At 46.8% G+C, this 21,779-nt stretch overlaps 2 protein-coding genes across 6 annotated transcripts in view; both read left to right on the top strand.

Annotated features, from left to right (window-relative positions):
• Positions 1-1,736, top strand: part of ttc28 (tetratricopeptide repeat domain 28) — a 52,873-nt gene extending 51,137 nt beyond the window's left edge. For all 5 annotated transcript variants that reach the window (XM_042059807.1, XM_042059806.1, XM_042059808.1 and 2 more), the window contains one exon: positions 1-1,736. This exon is cut by the window's left edge and continues 392 nt beyond it. In XM_042059807.1, coding sequence (XP_041915741.1) covers positions 1-1,074 — 1,074 coding nt within the window. In that variant the 3' untranslated portion in view covers positions 1,075-1,736.
• Positions 1,737-2,575: 839 nt separating this feature from the next.
• LOC121680029 (phosphatidylinositol transfer protein beta isoform-like) lies at positions 2,576-20,660 on the top strand. The gene is made up of 12 exons (XM_042059172.1): positions 2,576-2,652; positions 6,817-6,847; positions 7,601-7,746; positions 8,136-8,227; positions 8,824-8,831; positions 9,428-9,505; positions 9,621-9,704; positions 15,742-15,819; positions 16,598-16,708; positions 16,846-16,968; positions 17,055-17,128; positions 19,048-20,660. The coding sequence occupies exons 1-11, from the start codon at positions 2,633-2,635 to the stop codon at positions 17,103-17,105; spliced, it is 822 nt and encodes a 273-aa protein (XP_041915106.1). The 5' UTR covers positions 2,576-2,632; the 3' UTR covers positions 17,106-17,128; positions 19,048-20,660.
• The last annotated feature ends 1,119 nt before the right edge of the window (positions 20,661-21,779 follow it).

The following is a 21,779-nucleotide window of genomic DNA, read 5'->3' as shown; positions in this document are numbered from 1 at the left end:
GGAGCGGGCAGTGGTGGGGGGAGGGGTGCACGGGCTGTCGGAGCCGGCGTGTCATCGCGAGGGAGCGTCAGCACCCCGACGTCGCCCGTGAAAGCGCCGCCGCCGCCGAGCCCCCCCAGGAAGCCACCGGGCAGCTCGGACACGGGCGAGTCGTCGGACCAGTCGAGCACGGAGACGGACAGCACGGTGCGCTCGCAAGAGGAGCGTCCGCCGCCGGCTCCGCTCGACCCACAGGAGCTGGCCCAGAAGATTCTGGAAGAAACCCAGAGCCACTTGATTGCCGTGGAGTCCCTGCAGAGGACGGCCGGCGGTGGTCAGGACGCCCCGGTGTCAGGGTTCCGCACGGCGGAGACCAGCGCGTTCACCCGGCCCGCCAGCAGGGGGAGCCAGTCGGCTCCCTCCCCGAGCCAGAACCCCCGACCAAAACCGCCGTCCCGCAACTCGTCCCTGCAGAAGGCCAGCTCGGGCTACAACAGCCCAGCCACCTCGGACGCCTCCCTCAAGGACAGCCAGCCGTCGCCATCACTCTGCGGGACCCCCAGCTTAAGGCTCAAGTACCCCAGCTCCCCATACAGTGGACACATCTCCCGTTCCCCGAGCAACGTCTCTCCCAGCTCCGGTCATCAGTCACCGGGAGGCTCTGCCCCTTCGCCCGCCCTCTCCTACTCTTCAAGCTCGTCCCGCTCCAGCCCGGGAGATGCGCCGCTGGACCGGCTTCGCCTGGCGGCCATCGACGAGAAGGTCCAGGCCATCCACAACCTGAAGACATTCTGGGCCTGCGCGTCCCAGCCGCCACCAGTAGGGGGCCCAGTCCGTGCACTCCGAGGAAGGGCCAAGATGAGCCCCGTGCAGAGGGACGTGCTGGGTCTGCTTCACCTGTCCCCCCGGCACACACCAGCCAATCAGACACAGCAGGACACCAAAAACTCCTCCTCCACCAATGGGAAGCTCCACGCTCAGAAAGACACACCCTCTAGTGGCAGCAGTCCCGCCCCACAGACTATCAGACTGCCCTCTGGGAACGGATACAAGTTCCTGTCGCCAGGGCGATTCTTCCCCTCCTCAAAATGCTGAGGCAGGCATCGTTCAGTGGTGTTGGACCGGTGAGAGCGCCCCCCTGTGGTCCTGTGGAGTACTGACACACAGCTGCACAGGCAGCTGGAGGGATGTGGCCCAGATATGGCTCTGATCCGGCACGGATCTGCATCCTGAGGGCCGGATGAGGACCCGATCCTTTCCTGAGGTGGCTGCAGCCTGCCTGCACAGACTCCATTACCAAGTGCATAGCAGCACCAATGCCTAAAACAGGATGGAGAGAGGAATACACCAGACAGCAGTTTGACAGAAAGACACTTGCTGGTTCTGTTAGACAACGCAGCCTTGTTTTACTTTTCTTTGTTTATTTTAATAAAATAAACTTTTTATTCTTGTTATTACTAGATTGTAATTGTTATTACTGTTTTTGTAAATTAAATTCACTGTTTTGCAATCAGTGTTATTATACATTTATATAAGTTAAACGGAGCAAGCCATGCACAGACTGAAAGGATGGAATGGATATTTTTTGAAGCGTTGAAAAGGTACTCAATTTGTCTTCAATCTGAATCTCAAGTGTGTTTGTGGACCTGAGAATGAGTCCTGTTCAGCACTGTGTCTTTTTACCAAACAAACTTTACAAGTGTGGTCTCCCAATAAAAGACTATAACAGTAAGTTCTTAATAAAACAATGTAATAAATTCCTTTGCTTTGGCACTAGTTTTTAGTGTGTGTGGAATGGAAAGCCCTCCAGATTGGGCAACATTACTGGGTTGTGTTGTAAGGATCGTCCCACCAGTGAGTTCCTGAGCCAGTTTTTGCCAACATTCAGATCTGCAATAGACCTTTACAAGAATACACAACACTGTTATATAATTTCAAGTTATATCACTGTTACTTTACTGTTATATCATTTCATGTTATATCAAGTTCATTGAACTGTTCGCCATGCCCTGCCTTAAAGTTCATTAAACTGTTCGCCATGCCCTGCCCTAGCACTCATAGACATAATATACATAGACGCCGCATCGACCGCTGCTCCCTACTAGCGCTGACGAGATTTGGAGCCGCCATCTTGGACCGGTCATCCACTCCACTCAGTGTAATCTGTTTGGCCGGTGCAATGAGCTGTCAGCACACGTAATTAATCATATCTCACTGAATACCGAACAGATTTTCACGCGGTTTTTTTTGCTGCAAAGGTCATACATGTAGCTATGATACAGGCCACATTGTTCGAAAATACAAAATACAACCAATAGTACGGTAATGTTAAATCTTACTTGTGAAAAGTAAATCCCCCGAGTATGGTCCGCCGATTTGAGCAGGAACATGCTGCACAGTGCTGTCATCTTGTGTTTTCTGCTGCAACGCAATGAGGAGTATGACCGGTCCAAGATGGCGGCCGCATTTCTTGTTTCCAGCAGCCAATGCGGCGTCTATGTATATTATGTCTATGCTAGCACTGAAATTGTTAAAGGGAATCACTGCATGGCGAGATGAGCCAATCACGGAGCACAGTGGGCGGAAGCTGTCTGTTGTTGATAATTGACATGACGTCAGCATCTGCGCGCAGCCGCAGCCAGGCGAGGAGAAGATGGTGCTCATCAAGGAATAGTAAGTTCAAATACTCCAAATATCATTCACTTTAGCAGGTAGAGCTGCCTGTCAAATTATATATGTATGACATGAGACATGAAGAGCGCGAATGCTATTTGTGTCTGCGTCGGTTCATGTGTTGGACGAGCACTTTGCAGCCGGACGGGATGCAGAGCAAGAGACACCGGCTTGTCAGGGCTAGTTAGCTTAGTGGCTAAACACTGCTACTGGTGCATTGGCATACAACGAGCCGAGCTACAGCTAACGTCAGCGGTCTCAGCCGTAATGTATATCTGAATGGCTAAGCTTCTGCTGCTGTGCGAGCAAGATTAACGCAACTCCATCTGTCGAATAAATGCAGAGAGAACGACTGATTCAGAACTGATTTTTCAGCGATTCATCACATCGAGCTATCTGTTTAACACTATGTCACTATGTTGCTTAATGCATCAATATCAAACGGTGATATCAAACGCCGGTGATATGCACTGCAACCCCAGCTAGCTATCCACTGATAGCTGATTAAAGTGGAGTAAATATTTTTATCTGTCAATGCAATCTGCGTGTGAACCGTTATTCTAGCCTAAAACGGGAACGTAGCGAACGTTTGTTCACAGTGATTCGATGTGGCGCCATAGTTTCGGATCAGGTCTTCAGCTTAATCCAGGTCAATAGGTGTTAAGGTGTGTTCTGTGGGAGCTAAATTAAGTCCGTATGCAATAGATGTTAACTTTACCTATGTGTGTAGCTACCGTTAGTTTCGTTAAATCACACTATATGGGCATGCATTGCTGATCTTAAAGTGTCTGCACAGAGATGCGCCATTTAGTGAATACTGAGAACATCAACATTATTAGAACGCAGGCATGGAACAACCTGTAACGTTGGGCGCAGGGGTGTGGGAGTGATGTTAAACGTTATCGACGCTTAAGCTAATTACGCGCACTCCGCTCCCGTTAGCTGGTGGATATATTTAGCCGTGTAGTGCTCAGTAAGTGCGCTTTTCTGATGCTTTCGTCCCAGGCTTACCATTGCCTAACACGAATCAAGCGCCACGATACCTTGACTCCGATAGTCGGTCCCTTCCCTTGTGATTACAGTATAACCTGTGTTGTTGGTGTGATGTCTCCTGCTGTCACCTGACTCACCTGTCATTATGCAAGATATGGCAACCTGTTGTTGCTGATGTCTCCACTTTAAACAGTATGTGCAACTCGGGGACACAGATTTCTAACAGTCCTTAGCACAACGTTACAATATAAACACGTAGATTAATCTAGCGTCTTTGACTGGTCGTGGTCGTTGAAATGAGAATGACCTTAGAGTTAGCATTGGCTCCCACCAGCGCTCTGTGCGGGAATACTTGCACTGTTTCGAAATCACATGGCGTTTTATTATCCTGTCCTCTCCCTGACTGCTTGCTGTAAGGAGGTCCTAAAGCAGCTAACTCTCTCCACAGGTCTCACCTCGAGAGTTATGTCATAGAAGCCTCTTCCCATAGGCCAGTCCGTCTCTGTGTCTTCAAGGCCTTAAGTATCTAGGAATAGGAAAGCCCCACTGACTACCTCTGCCCTGTATGTGTGTGTGTGTGTGTGTGTGTGTGTGTGTGTGTGTGTGTGTGTGTGTGTGTGTGTGTGTGTGTGTATGTGTGTGTACACATGTATGTGTCGGTGTCTTCAACCTCCAGTCCAGTCTGCTGTGGCTGCTTGTCTAATGGTCTGCTCTAACAAGCCCACCCAAAGAGATCCCATCTGAAGGAGTGTTTTGAGAATAGAGAAAAGCACGGTGCTCTGACCATAATGTGCAGGTAATGGTGGTGCAAAGGTGACTTTAGTGACTGCAGTGGTGGGAATCATAAGCAGATACCTGTGAAGGTCAGGTGACGGTAAAGTGACACACACAGGTGACTTTCACATCTGTAGTAGTGCTCAAGTGATCATCATACACAGTGAGTTACCTGTGATGCAGGTAAATGGTGCACAGGTGGTTTCTGGTGCAGGTGACTGAAGCAGGTGACTGTGCTCAGGTGACAGTAAGGTGACCGTGACACACATAGGTGACCTCTGCGTCTAGTAGTGCTCAAGTGATCATCATACCTGATGCAGGTAACTGGTGCGCAGGTGGTTTCTGGAGCAGGTAACTCATATGCTGACACACACACATAGTTGGCACATGCAAGCCAAGCAATTCTGATTAGAGTTGGGCAATATGACAATATTTCGTATCATTTTTGGTCGTAATAAGTGAGGTACCATTAAACACGTGGGCTGGTTTTTGCTCCACATACTGGAGTGGTGAACTATGCAAACACAAACATTGTTCCATAAAAGTGAAACTTAATCCTGGCCTTCTATATGAATGCTACATTTTACCAATTAAGTAGGTTAAAATGCCATATGACAATTCCAGTTAAAAAGCAAGTTAGTTCTCAATAACAATTAGTAGGCCTATGGCACAGATGATGCTTTATGGCACGGCCCTAATTTGGATATGCAGTGTCAGGTTCTCATCAACAATTAGCCTAGTAGGCCTATGGCACGGATGATACTTTTTGGCACAGCCCTAATTTGGATATGCAGTGTCAGGTCATTGTAGCGCACAGGTGTCTGAGGCCCTGTAGTGGTGGCACAGTCCAGTCTAGTCACTTTATAAAGTGCATTTAAAACAACAGGTAATGACCCCACTGTTCTTTGCCATTGAGGTGAAAAGATTGAAAATGGTCGAGTAGAGTTTCTGGTGCTCAGGTGTTTGCATGTATTCCTGATACTCAGGTGTCTGGGGTGCCAGGTGTTCGTAGGGTGTTCCTGATACTCAGGTGTCTGGGGTGCCAGGTGTTTGTATGGGGCATGTGTGCCTGATGCTCAGGTATCTGGGGTGCCAGGTGTTTGTATGGGGCATGTGTGCCTGATGCTCAGGTGTCTGGGGTGCCAGGTGTTCGTAGGGTGTTCCTGATGCTCAGGTATCTGGGGTGCCAGGTGTTTGTATGGGGCATGTGTGCCTGATACTCAGGTGTCTGGGGTGCCAGGTGTTTGTATGGGGCATGTGTGCCTGATGCTCAGGTATCTGGGGTGCCAGGTGTTTGTATGGGGCATGTGTGCCTGATGCTCAGGTATCTGGGGTGCCAGGTGTTTGTATGGGGCATGTGTGCCTGATGCTCAGGTATCTGGGGTGTTCAGGAGATGGGACGCAGGTGTCTGGGGTGCCAGGTGTTTGTATGTGGTATTTGTGCCTGATGCTCAGGTATCTGGGGTGTTCAGGAGATGGGACGCAGGTGTCTGGGGTGCTTAGGTGTTTGTAACGCTGAGGTGGTGGTTTGGGTCTCTGGAGCACAAGTGATGTGTCAGTGGGGCGCAGGTGTCAATGCTGCTCAGGTTATGGGGCGCAGGTGTCAGTGCTGCTGTGTCAGTGCCACTCAGGTGATGGGGTGCAGGTGTCTGTGATGCTCAGGTGATGGACGCTGTGTCAGTGCTGCTCAGGTAATGGGGTGCAGGTGTCAGTGCTGCTGTGTCAGTGCTACTCAGGGGATGGGGTGCAGGTGTCAGTGCTGCTCTGGTGATGGACGCTGTGTCAGTGCTGCTCAGGTGATGGACGCTGTCTCAGTGCTGCTCAGGTGATGGGGTGCAGGTGTCAGTGCTGCTCAGGTGATGGGGTGCAGGTGTCAGTGCTACTCAGGTGATGGGGCGCAGGTGTCAGTGCTGCTGTCTCAGTGCTTCTCAGATAATGGCGTGCAGGTGTCAGTGCTGCTCAGGTGATGGGGCGCAGGTGTCAGTGCTGCTCAGGTGATGGGGTGCAGGTGTCTGGGCTGCTCAGGTGATAGGGTGCAGGTGTCTGGGCTGCTCAGGTGATTGCTGTGTTGCGGTTTATGGTGTTGAGGGGATTGTGGCGCTCACGGGAGGGACGTTGTGTCTTTGTCGTAGGGTTGGCCTAATGTGATCATCATGATGCCCATGTATCTATGGTCTCTGTATAGGTTATGAGTGATGTTGACTTTCAATAACTCACCATGTTGATAAGAGGGCAACAGCAATTTCATTAAGAGGTTGTCTCTCTCTCTCCCCCTCTCTCTCTCTGTCTGTCACCCCCCCCTCTCTCTCTCTCTCTCTCTCTCTCTCTCTCTCTCTCTCTCTCTCTCTCTCTCTCTCTCTCTCTCTCTCTCTCTCTCTCTCTCTCTCTCCTTCTCAGCCGTGTGGTAGTGCCATGCTCAGTGGAAGAGGTAAGAATCACACTGTGTGTGTACTGTATGTCAATTTTTTTACAGGGTCTTGTATGTGTGTATTTTATTTAGTTCTGTGTGTGTGTTCTGTACAGGATCTTGTGTGTGTATGTGTGTGTGTGGATGTTCTTTACAGGGTCTTGTGTGTGTGTGTGTGTGTGTGTGGATGTTCTTTACAGGGTCTTGTGTGTGTGTGTGTGTGGATGTTCTTTACAGGGTCTTGTGTGTGTGGATGTTCTTTACAGGGTCTTGTGTGTGTGAGTGTTTGATTTAGTTCTGTGTGTGTGTGTGTGTGTGGATGTTCTTTACAGGGTCGTGTGTGTGTGTGTGTGTGTGTGTGTGTGGATGTTCTTTACAGGGTCTTGTGTGTGTGAGTGTTTGATTTAGTTCTGTGTGTGTGTGTTCTGTACAGGGTCTTGTCTGTGAGTGTTTTATTTAGTTCTGTGTGTGTTCTTTACAGGGTCTTGTGTGTGAGTGTTTGATTTAGTTCTGTGTGTGTGTGTGTGTGTGTGTGTGTGTGTTCTTTACAGGGTCTTGTTTTAGTTTTTATATGTGGTTTATTTTTATAGGCAGGTGCGTATGTGTATGTCCATGAGAAAAGAGCCTGTGTGTGTTATGATATACAGAATTGCATTACATACTCTCTTCCTCTTTAATGTGTGTGTGTGTGTGTGTCTGTGTGTGTGCGTGTGTGTGTGTGCGTGTGCGTGCGTGTGTCTGTGCGTGCGTGTGTGTGTGTGTGTGTGTGAGCAGTACCAGGTTGGCCAGCTGTACTCTGTGGCAGAAGCCAGTAAGAATGAAACAGGAGGAGGGGAGGGCATCGAGGTGCTGACCAACGAACCCTACGAGAAAGAGGGAGAGAAAGGACAATACACACACAAGATATACCACCTCAAGAGGTACACACACACACACACACACACACACACACACACATACACGATCTACCTCCTCAAGAGGCACACACACACACACACACACATACATACACAATCTACCTCCTCAAGAGGCACACACACACACACACACATACATACACAATCTACCTCCTCAAGAGGCACACACACACACACACAATCTACAACCTCAAGAGGTACACACACACACACACACACACACACACACACACACACACACACAATCTCCACCTCAAGACACACGGGCACAGCACACATGCACACTCTAGATGTATCACACACACACACACACAAGAGCCTCATGCAAACACACCAAATAGTTCACCAACATGTGATATGTTTATTGCTAAGTCGTGTGTGTGTGTGTTTAGTAAAGTGCCAGGGTTTGTGAAGATGATTGCACCAGAAGGAGCCTTGGTGTTTCACGAGAAAGCTTGGAACGCCTACCCCTACTGCAGAACCAGTGAGTGTACACACACACACACACACACACACACACACACACACACATTGACATTGTGATATTTGTACCAGTGGTGGACAGTATGAAGTAGATGTAATTTGTTTCTGTAAGTTACAAATAAATGTAAAATGAAATAATTGTTCTCAAGTGCTGTTATTTCATAACCGCTTGTTCTCACCTAATTATTCAGTGTTTTGTGCTTATGATCTTTTCAATAAACAAATGTCAGACACTATTTAAAGATTGGTGTGCCAAGAATGGCATTATTATTTTCACCTAAAATCAGTTGATTTAGCAGGAGTTTTGATGTGAAAATGATTAGGTACTTTTACTTTTAATACACATATTTTAATAGTACATATGAAGGCAAATACTTTTATACTTCTACTCGTGGAAATTGAAAGTGAATACTTCCACTTTTACTGGAGTAATAATATTTTACACAAGGTATCTCTACTTTCACTCAAGTGCGTAGTTAGTCTGCTTCGTCCACCACTGATTGGTACCATTAATCACTTTGAATTGTGGGGAACCTGGCAAAAACTGATGAGTTTTTCTTTTGTCTTTTTTATGGCATGTGCTCTTCATGTGTGCAGTAATCACGGTGAGTGCATCTGTTTGTGTGTGTTTAGTAGTGAGTGAGTGTGAGTGCGTGTTTAGTAGTATATGTACTCTGTGTGTGTGTGTGTGTGTGTGTGTTTAGTAGTGTGTGTGTGTGTGTGTGTGTGTGTGTGTGTGTGTGTTTAGTAGTATTTGCACTGGTGTGTGTGTGTATTGAGTGTGCTTGCTTACATGGTCACTGATCATCTAGACGTGTGTGGTAAGTAGTGTTCATCCATTACCTGCATAGGGGCATCTAAAAAAGAGACATTGTGTTCCACATTGACCCTAAAGATGGTAATGTGATGGATTAAAACTTCAGACAATGAATGGCTGACACCCATCCAATCAGAAGTGACCGAAAAACAGCAGCATTGCTCTTGGTGAGGCGGTGGTCAACACGTAAAATTGCTGCCCAAGTCCATGTTTATTTCACTAGCTGTGTCATTGTGCAACTCCTTTCTTATTTCAACTTTTTCTTTTCTTCAGTGTGGCACAAATTCTCTTCTTCCATCTTCTTTCCTCTCTTCTTTTTTATCATCAACCCGCTATGGACTAAAGTAACTTAATCCACTCTGTCCTGTTTCTGAATCTTGCTAGAACGAGTACATGAAAGACGACTTCATGATAAAAATCGAGACGTGGCACAAAGCAGACGACATGGGGAACCAAGAGAATGTGAGTAAAGTGTGTGTGTGTGTGTGTGTGTGTGTGTGTGTTGAGAGAGAGAGAGAGAGAGAGAACGCCGTGTGTGTGTGCGTTTGTATAATCTTGGTGTGATTACTGCTCACAGATCCATGAGCTGGATGCAGAGACATGGAAGACTGTAGAGGTGGTGCCCATTGACATTGCAGACAAGACACAAGTAGAAGCTGCGGTGAGCCATCTATCTATCTATCTATCTATCTATCTATCTATCTATCTCCTCTAACCCTTCACTTGTTAACCTTCAATCCTTCAGCCTCTTACCCCTCACCAGTTACCCCTTACACTCTCGCTGGGTCTCTTGTTACCCTTTAGCCCCTCACCCTCACCAGTTACCCCTTACCATCTGCCCGGGTCTCTGGTTACCCTTCAGCCCCTCACCTATTACCCCTCGTCCTCTTCTCCTTCACCTGTTACCATTCAGGTCAACCCTCTCCCCAAAGATTCCAGAATACTAACCAGGACAGAGTAGCATAACTCATCCCCAATGGGAGCTAAAACCAGATGGATCTGGTCTCATTATGTGACCCAAGACATCTCCCTTAGTCCCCCCAACCCACTCCTACCCTTCCCCCAGCGAACACGGCAGCAGTCACCTCACCATACCTCTGACCCCTGAGGGTAACCACAGCAACATGCCCTGGTGGTAGGTTAGCCTCACTGCAAGTCCTACATGTGACCTCCTCAGCGACACCACACTGCTTGTGTTGATGTGGCACATTGGCTGGGGAAGTGGAATAGTCCTGAATGAATGTTCTGTCATGAATGACTTCCACACAGAAAGAGAGGCTAAGACCGTAACCTTGCCCTCTCCTTCCCTGCCCTGCCCTGCCCTGCCCTGCCCTGCCCTGCCCTGCCCAGGTACAGGTGAACTGTGAACCTTGTGAGTGTGTGTGTGTGTGTGTGTGTGTTTTTCAGACATGAGGTTAGATAGATAAATAGATAGATACTTTATTGATCCCCAAGGGGTTAATCTCTGCTTTAAGACATAATACATCAGAGGTTTAAAAGGGGAAAGGATCACACCATCAACGGTGCAGAAGTTCTTGTCTGCTGATTTTGTGTGTGTGTGTTTGGGCATCGTACTTTTGTATGTTTACACTCATGACGTTACCAGAGCTAGTGAGCGGAGCGCGAGTGAGCGAGGAGCGGAGCGGATGGAATTTTGTTGGAGCGCGGTGCGCTTTTTTATTCAGAAGCCGGAGCGGCCGCTCTGTCCCGCTCCATTTTCGCTCCGATACCGCTCACGCCACGAGTGTGAGGCATGCCCAAATCCACCCTGAATTCACGTCTTCGTAGTGTATCCAAGACCGCTACAATTCAAAACAAACATATTGACCATAATTGTAACAGTTTAGGCATAGCCAGAGTTTTGCTCAAGATAAGCTTTTAAGGCTAGCATTCAGAATTAGGGGAGCGAATAGCCTACAGATCACGAAAATAGCGCACACTAGGCGTTTCAAACACATACAGTACACATACTACACATACAGGGGTGGACGCAGCCCCCCACACAAAAAGGATCACACACGAGGAAGACCTAAAAGGGTAACACACTACACTAAAACACAGACATTAAAACAGTAAATAAAGGCATTAACACACACAAGGAGCAGCCGAGTGAACAGCCACCTGAGCGAGGAGCGGGATATTCGCACCGCTCAGCTCCGCTCACTAGCTCTGGACATTACACAGCATGCTAATGAATGACCTGATAGACCACTTCAAAAGCATATCTTTTAAGTTATCTTGTGCACAACTTAAGTTAACTAGTGCACAACTCGGTCTTGCAAAGGTTTGTGATTGTTGTGGCTATAAGTGACCTACTCCTGTAGGAATTCTCAGGAAGTATGGTTGAAAATTGTGATGAATTTCCTGTAAGAATTCCTAAAAATTGTGATCCAACCAGGATTTTGTGATCTTAGTTTGATTGTTGTAGTCAAAAGTAACAGAACTAGCTGCTAAAAAGATGAAATTCCATGCCTTTTTCCATTGCCTTTTTTGCATAAACAAAATTGCTGTTGCAATTGAGTTGCAGCTCTGGGATTTTTGTGAATTGTGAAAAACGCATAATTGCGAAATCCTGCAGGGTCTTATAATTGGGAGGTGATTTTATCAAGGAGAGAAAATCATCGGTTTGAGAAACAGATGCATCATACTGTAGCTCCTCAACTGGATGCTTAGGCACGAGGCAAAATGGCAGTCCTCTCTTCAACTGGCAACAGGCAACTCTGAAGTCTTTTTTTAATTTATTTTTTAAAATAGAGGTATCATATAGAGCTGGAGAGCGGGAGGAAGTGCCCCCCATTCATTTCAACGGCCCATTCTACACTAGCTACTTCAGCCAAAAAAACGCTTTAAATTCCCCGCAATCATCTTTTTCAAAATGGCATGTCACAGTGCTCATTTCCGTCACCATCTAGATTTAGCCAGTTAGGTGCTGCGTTACCGATGGAGACAACGTGGAGTACAACGGTATGTTGTCGATGTGGAATGGTGGTTGAGCTGGCAATTTCCTGATAGAAGGTTCAGCCAATCCACATGGATGGCATGATTTATGGCGCCTATTTGGCTTGTTTGTGTGTGCCATTTTTAAAGATTGTAGCAGCCTGCTGGGATGTTAACCGGCTGAAGCTTACCCTCCAAATCCTGCCCCCCTGGTTTCATATGGTTTCATGTCAATCATGGTGGAGGAAATGTGATGCTGTTGACCACTTTGGTACTCATGAAGAGGCAACTTGGAACAAGGGAGGCTAGTACCCTATTTTTTCACAGGGCCGTTTCCACAACCGGACCTGGAACTTGGTTTTACTGGGCCGGGGCCATTTGTTTGACCAGGGTCCTTCAATTCTAATGGAAACACAAGGACTGAGAGGACCGAGTGAGAGCAGGATCCTGGACAAGTTCCCGTTTTACCCTGAACGCCCATATGCAAACTCGACTCGTGTCATGTAAAATGCTATCAATGGCGTTTGATTGCGGCCAGTTTCACCCTGCAAGAGAACAATGCCTCAAAGCCTGCTCCAGATTATACTGGACTAGACTAGTGTAAGGAAGGCAGTCGGCTGGGATTCCGTCTGTAATGCAGTGATTATTGCAATCACAGGAGCAGCTAAACTGTTGTGCCCATGAAGACTGACTTATGTTGCGGGGGCTCAACAAAATGACAACTAGTCTTGTTTGTCCAAAAACCTGATGGCAGGCTGTTGATTTGTTTGCCAAGGAATTTTTTGATGAAAGCAAGGTTTCAAGTGTAAAATGTTTCAGTACAAATTATTCTAATCTTGCCCATATCTAGATGATCTATTTGTTTTTTTTTTATTTATTTGATAGGTGAACATCTGATTTCTCAGGATGTATCTGAAATTGTGTGACTGACTGTGTGTATGTGTGAGAGAGAGAGATGATGTAACCTGTAGGTGATTATGTGCTGACAGTAACATCTCTGATGTCACACCTGTGTAAATGCTGTCTTGATTCAGTGTCGTGTCAGACTGTAGCACTCGGAGCATTCAGGTGTTCTGTGTGTGTGTGTGTGTGTGTGTGTGTGTGTGTGTGTATGTATAATTGGATCAGTTCTCAAGCAGGGTCAATCCTTTGGCCATCTGTTCCAAGAACTGCGCTCTCCACTTTGACAGATTAAAGGTATTCCGTGTGTGTGTGTGCCTGTGTCTCTGTGGGAGTAGACATACAGTACACACACACACACAGGTTTGCTCATGGTATTAGGGGACATTAGAAAGCATTATACATCAGAGTATCAAGGAAGGTTAATACACCTCTGTCAGTGGCCAGCCAGCAGAATGGTGAGCAGTGAGTAAGCCTCTCTCCCTGACGCTTTCATGTCAGACATACACTGGAAAGGTGTTACGTTCTTAGGTAGGGGGTTTGAATGAATGAAACCTTTATTACCCCAAGGGGGCAATGGCATTTGTCTTGCATTTAGGAGCCATAAGTTACATAGAGCTAGACAACACTTATACAGACTCACACATTGATACATAGAATGACAAACAAATCCAAAAAACATACAATATATATTAAAAAAGTGTGTATGCATGATTTAGGATGGTGTCAACCTGTCTGAATTCAACCTATTTAGCAACTGGATGCTCCTTGGCACAATAGATGGGTTTCCCACTGTGGTCGATCAACAACGAATTTCCCTCAGGATGAGTGATGGTGTCTATCTATCTGCAGGGTTCCCACGGGTCCTTGTGAATCTGGAGAAAAAAATGTCAAGGCCCTTGAAAGTTTTTGAAAACAGACATAAATAAATGGAGGTCCTTGAAAGTCCTTGAATTTCTTTTTGAGGAAAAAATTCCATACAATTCCGTCTGCTTATTAACATGTTTCAATTATTTAGCCACCACTTCTGTCGATATCCTACGCGTATGCCTGAATTACGTTGGTTAGAACTACAGTGCCTGCATGATTTTTGCATGTTTCCCGTGTGTAGTGCTTGTTGCCCAAATGTTTAATTTAACATATTGATGAATAAACCAACAGTTAATGAGTTTAACTTGTTTCGGAAAATCTAGAAGTTTATTTCAGCTCAGTTTTATGCAAAACATGAAAAATGGAATAAGCCTACCACACCTGTCATATATGACCAAAAATAAAAGAAAACTGCGACAAGGTATCCTTGGTCTGTTGAAGTAACATGATTTAACAATGCCTGAGCTTGAAATTTATCGACACATTAGGTCCTTGAATTTGAGGATATTGGGCCTGGAAAGTCCTTGAAAGGTCCTTGAATTTGATCTTAACCAAGGTGTGGGAACCCTGTATCTGTCTATCTATCTGTCTATCTATCTATCTATACTTATACTTATGCTTACTTATACTTAGTACGCTAGCACCCGTTGGTTTTAGCAGCCTTGCTAGCACCCGTTGGTTTTAGCTGCCTTGCTAGCATGCTAGCATTTGTTGGTTTTAACCGCCTTGCTAGCATGCTAGCACCCGTTGGTTTTAGCAGCCTTGCTAGTACGCTAGCACCCGTTGGTTTTAGCCGCCTTGCTAGCAAGCTAGCACCCATTGGTTTTAGCAGCCTTGCTAGTACGCTAGCACCTGTTGGTTTTAGCCGCCTGGCTAGCACACTAGCACCCGTTGGTTTTAGCCACCTGGCTAGCATGGCTGCCTCCTGGGCTGTTGCTGGTGCAATGAGTTTGAGTCCAGACCAACGCAGAACAGAGCAGTTGACACAGCCAAACACTCGCCAAACAGGATTATTTAGTGGACTGCTGTACTAGAGCTTAGATCGGGCCCAAAAAATCAAGCCCGATCCTACCCGAGCCTGTGCACATTGTGCCCGACCCGGCCCGACACATTAACTGTAATTATGAGCCCGAGCCCGATTTTAAACCCGACATTTTTTAAATACGTGGGCCATTATAACTGACGCTCTCAACTACAATTCCGAGTTGTTTGAGCTACAGAAATCTGTTTAGAATTATATTATATGAATAATGCAACAGAGGATGAAGAATATAAACTATGTTTGTTTATTCAGAATGGAATGGGTTGCAAATTACAACGTTAAATTATGTCCCTGCAGCAAAACTCAATTTCTCTGTGAGGGCTTGCCTCGCTCTCAGGTGTATGCTTGGATAAGTGACAAAAGAGGACATTGAAGGCTGGCTATCATTATTTTTTCTTTACATCTTCAAGCTTCACGTTGCACTTAAGCTACACAATATAGCACAGCAGGCCCGGTGTGATGCGTGCGAGTAGAGAAGCTGCGCATGACACGTGTTTCGTAAATGACATTTTGTAACTCTGAGCCTAACTTGTATAACTTTGTACACACTTGTTACTTAGGCCTACTTTGTTAAATATATAACATTTCTGACTATGGAAAGGTTTAGCTCCCCACCCAAGTAGGCTAATGATTTAAAAAAAAAAAAAATGCTTGATCAAGGACCCGGCCCGCGGGTCAAGTTCAGGCTCGGGCAGAGAATCTAAACTCTATGCTATACCCCTTATTGGACTCCTGTACCCCTTAGTGGACTGTACCCCTCTCTCTTTCTCTTTCTCTATCTAGTTTGGGTTTTCATCCCTAATTAACCTATATAGATCCGTGCACTGGGCTGTAAGCCCATTTAAAAAGTATGTGTGTGCAGGACTACATACTGATTTAATGCAGTTTAACATGATGATTATGTGTGCAGAACTGTTAGGATGTTTAAACATAGTTTTTAATATGACAGGACTACAAGCCCCATGAAGACCCAGCCCTCTTCATCTCTAAAAAGACAGGCAGAGGTCAGCTCAGCCCAGAATGGAAGGTGAGCACACACACAGTCTCTCTCACACACACACACTTACACAAACATACTGCTCCTCTGAAAAGATGTAAGAAAAATATGTTTAATAGTTATATTGGATATCAGCAGAAATGATGCCTCATGCTTCCTTAATTTTATTTATTAATTATTCTTTTATAACTTTTATTATTATTATTATTCTTAAAGCAACACCAAATAACTTTCCCTCTGTCGCACGCACGCTATTTGTTTATCCAGCACCGGCTTTGCAAATAACGATGTCCACAGACAAGGTAGAATATGTTGCACGATTTATGAAAGTACGATGTATTGCGACATCAGATGCAAGTCAAATTTGTAGTTTCTTATGTCTCATTTCATCGAACTACAGACCCGCTACCCGATCTGGCAAACTTGCATAGTGCGGTTATAGCCGATAGAGGGCCGCAAAGCGAATGCGGAAGTGCCGTTCACCCTGTTACAAGTTGATGAACCACTGAAACGATTTTGGAAACATTATTTTAAGGTACAAAAAACTCTTTGGTGTTGCTTTAATGTTTTAATGCAATGTGTACATGCATACATGCATACATACATATATACATGCATGCATGCATACATACATACATACATACATACATACATACATACACACACACATACATACACATTACACACAGAAAATGTCATTCATACTTGGGGGCATTTCACATGCATTTGCACAAACTTAAGATAAACACACTCATATGGCCACACATGGCTCAGTGTGGTTAATGACCTTGTGTGTGTGTGTGTGTAGACCGAGCTGGAATCCAAGCCGCAACACCCTCGGATGTGTGCCTATAAGTTGGTTACAGTCAAGTTCAAATGGTGGGGCCTTCAGAGCAAGGTTGAGCACTTCATCCATAAGGTACCTGGTGTTGTGTGTGTATGTCTTATATTGTGTGTTAATGGTGTATATATGTTCTCCGTTGTGTGTGTGTTGTATAGTATAATGTCTTGAATTGTGTATTGATGGGCTATGTGTTTTTTATTGTTTGTCCTCAGCAAGAGAAGCGTATCTTCACTAACTTCCATCGCCAGCTGTTCTGCTGGATTGACAACTGGTACGGACTGACGATGGCCGACATCAGGAAGATGGAGGAGGAAACCCAGAGGGAGCTGGAGGAGGTAGAGGCTGTCCCACGTGCAGCAGTAGCACTCTAGACATAGTGTAGTTGTAGCTTGACATGAGTGTGTGTGTGTTGTGTGTATAGATGCGTCAGCAGGGTTCTATACGTGGTACATCGGCAGCAGCAGAAGAGTAGCGCCCCCCTGTGGCGCAAGTACAGTAAGTCTGAGAGGCACTTGCTCCTCTCCTCTCCTCTCCTCCCATCTCCTCTCCTCTCCTCTCCTCCCATCTCCTTTCCTCTCCTCCCATCTTCTCTACTCATCTCTCCTATCCTTCCATCTCTTCTCCTCCCATCTCCTCTCCTCCCATCTCCTCTCCTCATCTCTCCTATCCTTCCATCTCTTCTCCTCTCTTATTCCCTCCTCTCCTCCCATCCCCTCTCCTCTTCACCTCCCATCTCCTCTCCTCTCCTCCCTTCTCTCCTCCCATCTCCTCTCCTCTCCTCCCATCTCCTCTCCTCTCCTCTCCTCCCATCTCCTTTCCTCTCCTCCCATCTCCTCTCCTCTCCTCCCATCTTCTCTACTCATCTCTCCTATCCTTCCATCTCTTCTCCTCCCATCTCCTCTCCTCCCATCTCCTCTCCTCATCTCTCCTATCCTTCCATCTCTTCTCCTCTCTTATTCTCTCCTCTCCTCCCATCCCCTCTCCTCTCCTCTTCACCTCCCATCTCCTCTCCTCTCCTCCCTTCTCTCCTCTCCTCTCCTCCCATCTCCTCTCCTCTCATCTCCTCCTTTCTCTCCTCTCCTCTCCTCCCATCTCCTCTCCTCTCATCTCCTCCTATCTCCTCTCTTCTCCTCTCCTCCTATCTCCTCTCTTCTCCTCCCTTCTCCTCTCATCTCCTATCCTCCCATCTCCTCTCCTCCCTTCTCCTCTCATCTCCTCTCCCTTATCCTCTCCTCTCCTCCCTTCTCCTCTCATCTCCTCTCCTCCCATCTTCTCTACTCATCTCTCCTATCCTTCCATCTCTTCTCCTCCCTTATCCTCTCCTCCCTTCTCCTCTCCTCCCTTCTCCTCTCATCTCCTCTCCTCCCATCTTCTCTACTCATCTCTCCTATCCTTCCATCTCTTCTCCTCCCTTCTCCTCTCCTCTCCTCCCTTCTCCTCTCATCTCCTCTCCTCTCCTCCCATCTCCTCTCCTCCCTTCTCCTCTCCTCTCCTCCCATCTCCTCTCCTCCCATCTCCTCTCCTCCCATCTCCTCTCCTCTCCTCCCTTCTCCTCTCCTCCCTTCTCCTCTCATCTCCTCTCCTCTCCTCCCTTCTCATCTCATCGCCCTCTTCTCATCTGCATGCTTGTCTTCTCAGGGTGTGTGTGTGTGCGCGCGCGCACGCACGCGTGTCTTTGACTCAACTGCATGTCACTCTTGTGTGTGTGTGTGTGCGCATGTCTTTGACTCAACTGCATGTCACTCTTGTGTGTGTGTGTGTGTGTGCGCGTCTTTGACTCAACTGCATGTCACTCTCATGCCTTTTCCCTCGTCTTTGTATTTCATTCTCTTTCACATTCTCATACTTTTTTTTGTCTCCATGTACAGTATATATGTACTGCCTCTCATGCACACATATTTTCTTTTGTGTGTGTGTGTGTGTGTGTGTGTGTGTGTCTCTGTGTGTGTCAATGCTGTGCTGTGTACTAACTTAATCGTTCACTCACTCCTTTCAGCTGTCATTTCACCTATTTTATGTGTTGTTCCTGTGGGCACCTATGTGATCTGGAGTCTCTTCTATTTGTGTGTGTGTGAGAGGGAGAGAACTTTTCTAACCTGCATTTGCTTGTTGAAACTGTGCTAATCTGTGTGTCTGCTGTGTCAGCTTTTCTAACCTGCATTTGCTTGTTGAAACTGTGTGTGTGTTTGTGTGTGCGCGCGTGTGTGTGTGCGTGTGCGTGTGCGTGCGTGTGTGCGTGCGTGTGTGCGTGAACAGCGCTAGCGTGTGCTAACCTTGCGTCCTCTGTGTGTGTGTGTGTGTGTGTGCGCGTGCGTGTGTGTGCGTGTGTGTGTGCGTGCGTGTGTGTGTGTGTGTGTGCGTGAACAACGCTAGCGTGTGCTAACCTTGCGTCCTCTCTGTATGTGTTGTCTCAGTTGAGGAAGTCAGGACAGGTACGCGGCATGAGCGCAGCCCACGAGCAGTGAGACGCATGACGGCCACCACGGCTCCCAACACACCCAAGACCCAAACGGAGAAGCTGGCCATTGGTGTGTGTGTGTGTGAGAGTGTGTATGTATGTTTGTGTGTGTGTTTTGCTGGTTCCAGCTCTTGTAGTCTTGTCATTGTGCAGGCATTGCAGGGGCTGTACCATGAGTATATTGCACTAGAAGTGATTTTAATGTATTTTAAAGAGAAACGTCTGATGACCACAGCTAGATGACTGCGACATTATTGAAATGTTTTTATGTGTTTATTTTCTTTTCTTTGTTTTGTTTGTTTTTTTTGCCATTTTTATCTCTTGTAATGCTATTCCTGAATGATACGTCATCATCTCAGAGTCATAGCAGGGGGTAGTAGGGTAGGTTCAGTGCAGGGTCCAGGCCGTACTTGATCAGACCAAGGTCACAGACGGGGTCACAGACAGGGTCACAGACTGGGGATACCTGACGGCCCTGAACAGACCTGTATTCTACACTCAGAATACCCGACACACTTGTACATGTCTAGACAGAGAGTAACGCACGCCGGAAAGCAAAACATAAACTAGGTGCTGACCTCTGGTAATAAACTTGATGAAAATGATGCAACTTTATCCAGTAGGACGCACATCGAACTCTGGAGCCAGAGTTTGCAACATTTTCTTCTTCTTTTTAAACTTGTACTGTACATGTCATCTACACGTGGAGCGCCCAGTGAACGTTTACATTTGACTGTCCGGTTGGCCCTGTGGGTGACGTCAGGATATCGTCAGTGCACTTGAGCTCTGTGACTGGCCAGCTCGGGTGCTCTAGCAGATGTCTGTGTTTTAGGAGTTCTGTTGAAGATTGGTCCCAAATTAGCTACAGTCTGCAAATGTATTTAATGATTTATTATTTTTTCATTCCTTCCATCCCTTTGTATGTATTTCACCAGTTGAGTTTAGCACACACACACACACAGTAACAGATTCTGGTTTTCCATGAAAGTGTATGTGCTCAGGGGGTGCGGTTTCTCTTGATCGACAGCTGCTGTTAAAATGTCACCGCAACAATGCCGCTAAAATCATGTGATGATTACCATGACGGTTATGCCATCCCGACTAACCTGTAGCCTTGGTAACCATTGCTTTAGTAACATGGGCATTGACCTGCAAACCCTGTCGTAGTTGCCAGGGTAGCTGTCATGTGTAAGATCCGTCAGCTAACCACCATGCTAAGCTGCTAAGCTGCCTGCATGAGGATCTGCTTTTGTAAAAACTTGCAGAATGAATGCACAACCTCTCAGAATGTTAGTTTCTTCGAGAGGAGTGACCTTTTAGGTCAGCTTTTTTGGTACAACTTCTCCTTAGTGACCACAGGGATGTCTGTGTTTAGTTTGTGTGTGTGTTTGGTTTGTCAGGATTTCTCTGCTTCTTTTCCTTCCTCTTCGGTATGACGGGTGATGGCGGGTGTTAGTGCTTAAATCGTCTCTTCGGTATGACGGGTGATGGCGGGGGTTAGTGCTTAAATCGTCTCTTCGGTAGGACGGGGGGGGTTAGTGTTTGAATCATCTCTTCAGTAGAACAGGCGATGGGGGGTTAGATGCTTAAATTGTCTCTTCAGTAGGAGGGGGGGGGGGGGGGGGGGTTAGATGCTTAAATCGTCTCGGGGGTTAGTGTTCCCCTCTGCATCAACTGTCTCCCTCACCTCCTCATCTCCTCCTGTGGTTTCACCTCCTCATCTCGTTCTGTGGTCTCACCTCCTCCTGTGGTCTCACCTCCTCATGCGGTCTCACCTCCTCATCTCCTTAACTGTGAACTAGTGAAACACACTCAGCACACAGTGAACACACAGTGAGGTGAAGCACACACTAATCCCAGCGCAGTGAGCTGCCTGCAACAACAGCAGCGCTTGGGGAGCAGTGAGGGGTTAGGTGCCTTGCTCAAGGGCACTTCAGCTGTGGGGGGCCTACTGGTCGGGGTCTGAACCGGCAACCCTCCGGTTATAAGTCCGAAGCGCTAACCAGTAGGCCACGGCTGCCCCAATGTCTCATCTCCTCCTGTGGTCTCACCTCCTTATCTCCTCCTGTGGACTCATCTCCTCCCGTCTCCACCTGGATGCGTTAGCGTGTTTAGGATGCAGAGCTGCGCTAGGTAGATGGTGTTTGTCTGTCTCTCTGTTTGTTTATCATGTGTATATTTACAAACAGAATGCGTGGTTCTTCTAACTGGTTTGTAAATAACTTTCCCAAGAGTCGGAAAAGGGATGCTATGTCCCTGCGCACTGCAGGTCGATTCTTACCCCACATCTTCAGGACTCCTCAATGAGAAGGGCTCTTTTGTAAGGTGGTGACCTTTGATATGTGTGGTTGTGCCCCCCCACTCCCCCCACCGTGTCTGTCTGGAGTGTATGTGCATTGTGTGGATTAATCCCACAACAATTCATCACACACCATGACTGTATTCCAATTCACATTCTTCTGTACTTACAATGCCTAATGTGAGTTAGGTCATTAGGTATTTTAAGTACAGAAGTATGCTAATTGGAATACAGCCCTTGTGTCAGAGTCTAGTCAAACCGGCGCACAGGGATGCAACACAGTCTCTGTGTGTGTGTGTGTTTTGGCTCACCTCCCTGTGGTTGCTGTACGTCATGTCTAGCTGCACCAAATAAGACTGAAGACTTGTCTGGCTCAGGATGTCAGGCTC

The sequence above is a fragment of the Alosa sapidissima genome, chromosome 13 (assembly GCF_018492685.1).
Source record: "Alosa sapidissima isolate fAloSap1 chromosome 13, fAloSap1.pri, whole genome shotgun sequence".
Lineage (NCBI taxonomy): Eukaryota > Metazoa > Chordata > Actinopteri > Clupeiformes > Clupeidae > Alosa > Alosa sapidissima.
Note: the sequence above shows the minus strand (reverse complement) of the source record. Positions and strands in the feature narration are given on the sequence as shown.